We start from the raw sequence: 4,073 nt of genomic DNA, 5'->3' as shown, positions 1-4,073 counted from the left end.
TTATTTTCTCTATTGTGAGTTGGTATACCACACATAAATTATACCATCCAGTTCTGTGTGCCACCTTTTAGGATATTGATAAAATTCTGAAGCTGATTAACTGGAAGAAGAACATATTTGTGGGGAGGTGTATTATACTGTAGCTATTATATGAAATTTGTTCATATTATATTATTCAGATTTATTCAGAAATGTTTGGGGATATAAGCCAATGAAATCATTGGATCTAAATGAAAAAAGTACAGTAGATTTCATTGTGATATAAATTTATATTTTTTTCATCATCACACTGGTTGTGGCAGAGAAGCACCTATGCATTCCCAAAGAAAAAAAATCTCAGTGTACAAGTTGTGGATGTTAATAGTCATTTTCTCTTCTTAACTAGATTATCATCACTCTGTGCAATCCTTATATTTTATATTGTATTATTGTCATGTGTTGCATTTTAAAATGTAAAACAAAGTATGAATAGTGAAATTCAAAGGAAGATAAAAATATTTTTTTTAAAAAAAAATCACTCAGAATTTCTAAACAGGAGAAATCTGTAACATTCTCTTTGAGTCAGCTTCTCTAGCAATGTCAAATCCATTGATAAAGAAATATCCTCTCTAAGTAGCACAAACTGAAAAAAAATGAAAAAGAAAGAGGAGTAGAGAGATAAAGGGAAAATCCTCTTCTGTCCCACCCATCCATTCCCTTCATCTTTCAAACCTTCCTTTTTGCTTGGCCAATTATCCTCCTCTTTCTCTTGGGGCTATTCTGTTGTTTTGATCTATATTTTATTCCATTGAGAATACAAAGTGATATAAATAATATTTATCTATAGCCAATTAAATATTGATTGTTTCTTTTTAAATTTCACAACCTTGCAAGACTTTCTTTTTGTGTTATCTTGAGTGCTGCAACTGGAATTTTAGAACATTAACCATAGGTATTCTGTTTACACTTTAGAAGATAGAAAAATAGTTTCTTGTTTTTATTTTTAACTATCATGTTCTTATATTATTTTATGGTATTGTTTGTAAATCACCCAGAGTCTTTTAGGTGAAATATGTGACATTAAAGTTTGAACAAATAAATAAGTAAACTCAGATATTTTTTTAAAAAAGTAAGATTATTAATAGCATGTAATTAATCTGAATTTGGTTCCTAATTACTAAATCAAAACTTGAAATTGGAATATAATCTCTTTAGGGAAGGTTTGAAGTGTATTAGACTATAATTTTTCAAATTAAAATATATTAGGTGCACTTTATAATTTGTACAATTAGATTTAGAAAAAAGTTATGACTATGAGTTTTAAAAGATTTGATGGGCCTTGAACAAATATGATTTAATGATGGTTTATCTGCTTGTCTGCTTCTTTATCTATTATGCACCATCATTATAATCTACTTATATATCCAGCAATGTATGATTATTTTGAAAAAAGTATTTGATTTCATACAATAGAGCAAGAAACATGGAGACATACAGTCACTAAATTCTGTGTTCCTCAACATCTGATGTGTGAATTGTTAGATGAAGCTTGTGAAACCTTCAGAGCAGCAGAATGCAACAGTCATTGGAGAGTTCATCCTTCTTGGATTTGGGAACACAAAGAACCTGAATACTCCCCTCTTTTTGCTATTTCTGATCATTTATATTGCAACAGTATCTGGAAACATTCTCATCATCACACTGGTTATGGCAGAGAAGCATCTCCACACTCCCATGTACTTCTTTCTTTCAAATCTATCCTTCTTGGAGATCTGCTACACCACAACTATATTACCCAAAATGATTGCCAATTTTCTTACAGGAAACAAGACAATATCTCTTTGGGGTTGTATTTTACAAATGCACATTTTCTGCACTCTGGCAGCTACAGAATGTTACCTCTTGGCAGCAATGTCATATGACCGTTATCTAGCCATTTGTAGACCCTTGCATTATGTCACACTTATGAATTGCAAAATATGTGTTTTGCTAGTTTTAATGTCATGGATAATAGGATTTGTGCTTATCAGTGTTTTGACATCCTTATTGACACAACTCATGTTCTGTAATAAGTACAAAATTGATCATTTCTTTTGTGATTTCACACCCTTAATACGTCTTTCTTGCAGTGAGACTTGGTTGATTGAAAGTGTTGCTTTGGTAACATCATGTTTAGGAATTCTACCTACATTTTTTATAACTGTCACATCTTATGCTTTTATCATCCAAGCAATTATGAAAATCCAGTCTGTTAATGGGAGACAAAAAGCATTTTCCACTTGTTCTTCCCATCTCACTGTAGTCTCCATTTTCTATGGCTCCTTAATGCTTGTCTACATTATGCCAACAACTGACACATTCAAAAATCTGAATAAGAGCTTCTCTTTCCTGTATTCTATTCTTACTCCCATGGCCAATCCTTTTATTTACAGTTTGAGAAACAGAGAGGTAAAGGTAATCATTAGAAATACTCTGTGCTAATTTCAGAGATTTTTAGAAATTGTTCATGATGTGTGTGGATATTTGCATATTTGTCTTTTAGTCAATCTTGATTCCTGGTAGCTACAGAACTATGACTTCTGATCTCTCAATTTTTAATTACATCAGCAAAATAACTCTCATTGAATATTAATATATATCGTATAAATATCCTTATACTTATAGCTACAGTATAATTTCAATTCTACGATTAAATGAATTTAGTGGATTCAATGGGTTTCTATTACTTCTTTTCCTACAGTTTTCTCTTTCTCTTTTTTTCCACTGCTGGTAGATTAAATATTTATCCTAGGTATCACTTAGTTTATAATTTGAAAATAATTTTTCTAGTTCTCATACAATGTTTTAAGAGATTTCAAAGTATACATGTTGAATTGTATTTAAATTATATTAAACATAATGCATATACATTTGTATCTATGAAAATATTATATAAAAGTCTTGACTTTTTTGAAAAAAGGGAAGGTTGAAAGGTAATGATTGAATTGTAGAAATGAAGCAGTACATGAATTCTATCATCTTTGCCAATATTTTTTTTTAATTGAAAAGTTTTACAAAACATTTTTAAATACAACCCCCCCCTCCTCCCCCTCCCCTCTCCCCAACCCCTCCCTCCCCTCCCCCCTCCCCGACTTCCCAGAGCTGAATACAGGGTACAAAAATACAAACAAGCATAATCTAAAATATGCTAACAACAATAAGACATTAAGTTCTGTCGCACTTTAACTCTCCATCGTCAAAATATTAATAAAATAACTACTAACTAGTTATACATCATATAGATCCACTACTTATTCAAATGCTAAATGAAACTTTTTAGTCCCATATTTATTCTGAATATATTTAATCCATCTCCTCCATTCCACAATGTATCTCTGTTGCGATTGGTCTTTCAAATACGCTGAAATCTTTGCCATTTCCGCCAAGTTAGAAACTTTTAAAGTCCACTCTTCTATAGTCGGCAGTTCTTCCTTCTTCCAATATTGCGCTACTAAAAGTCTCGCTGCCATAATTAAATTCAACATCAACTTAGTATCTATAACAGTAGTATCTGTAATAATACCCAATAAAAACAATTGCGGAGAAAACTTTATCCTTTTCAATACAAACGGCCATGCCTTGAAATGCAAGTAAGATGTCTGCCCTCATTTCTGTAAGCTTCTCCTCCATAATTTCAGCTAATTGTTGGGATTGCTTTTTCAAAGCCTCTTGCAAAACATCCTGCAAATCTTTTACTGTCAAAGCTGGTGCAGGTGCAGGGGGGGCATTAAAGCCTGTAACGAAGATTGCTGCACCGGGGAAGCCCCCGCGCTTCTGGGAACTTTAGATGATTTGGCAGCCATTTTCGCCCACTCAATTCTGTTGCGCACTTTCACTTTTAAAAATCTCCACAAAATCCACTGAGTTAAAGATCATATACTTGCTCTGACATGATTCTCCTGTACAGCTCTGCCTGCATCCAAGTAATCCAAAGTTCACTCTCGCTGGCAGGGATGGTTGCTGCATCCTGCTCTGCTCCAAAGCCCTGGAGCAGAGGCGTCCCGAGGTCCGGAGCAAACTCAGGCTTCGGGGGGGTGTCAATCCTTCAACCACCA

At 33.3% G+C, this 4,073-nt stretch overlaps 1 protein-coding gene across 1 annotated transcript; it reads left to right on the top strand.

The window, feature by feature from the left end:
• Nucleotides 1-1,521: 1,521 nt before the first annotated feature.
• Nucleotides 1,522-2,460, top strand: LOC308678843 (olfactory receptor 6F1-like; the record flags this gene model as incomplete). Its single annotated transcript, XM_081346074.1, has 1 exon — nucleotides 1,522-2,460. One exon carries the CDS (start codon nucleotides 1,522-1,524, stop codon nucleotides 2,458-2,460), a length of 939 nt encoding a protein of 312 aa, XP_081202200.1.
• Between the last annotated feature and the right edge of the window lie 1,613 nt (nucleotides 2,461-4,073).

This window comes from Vipera berus, assembly GCF_964194415.1.
Source record: "Vipera berus genome assembly, chromosome: Z".
In the NCBI taxonomy this organism is placed as follows: domain Eukaryota; kingdom Metazoa; phylum Chordata; class Lepidosauria; order Squamata; family Viperidae; genus Vipera; species Vipera berus.
This window is presented reverse-complemented; position numbering and strand designations above follow the sequence as displayed.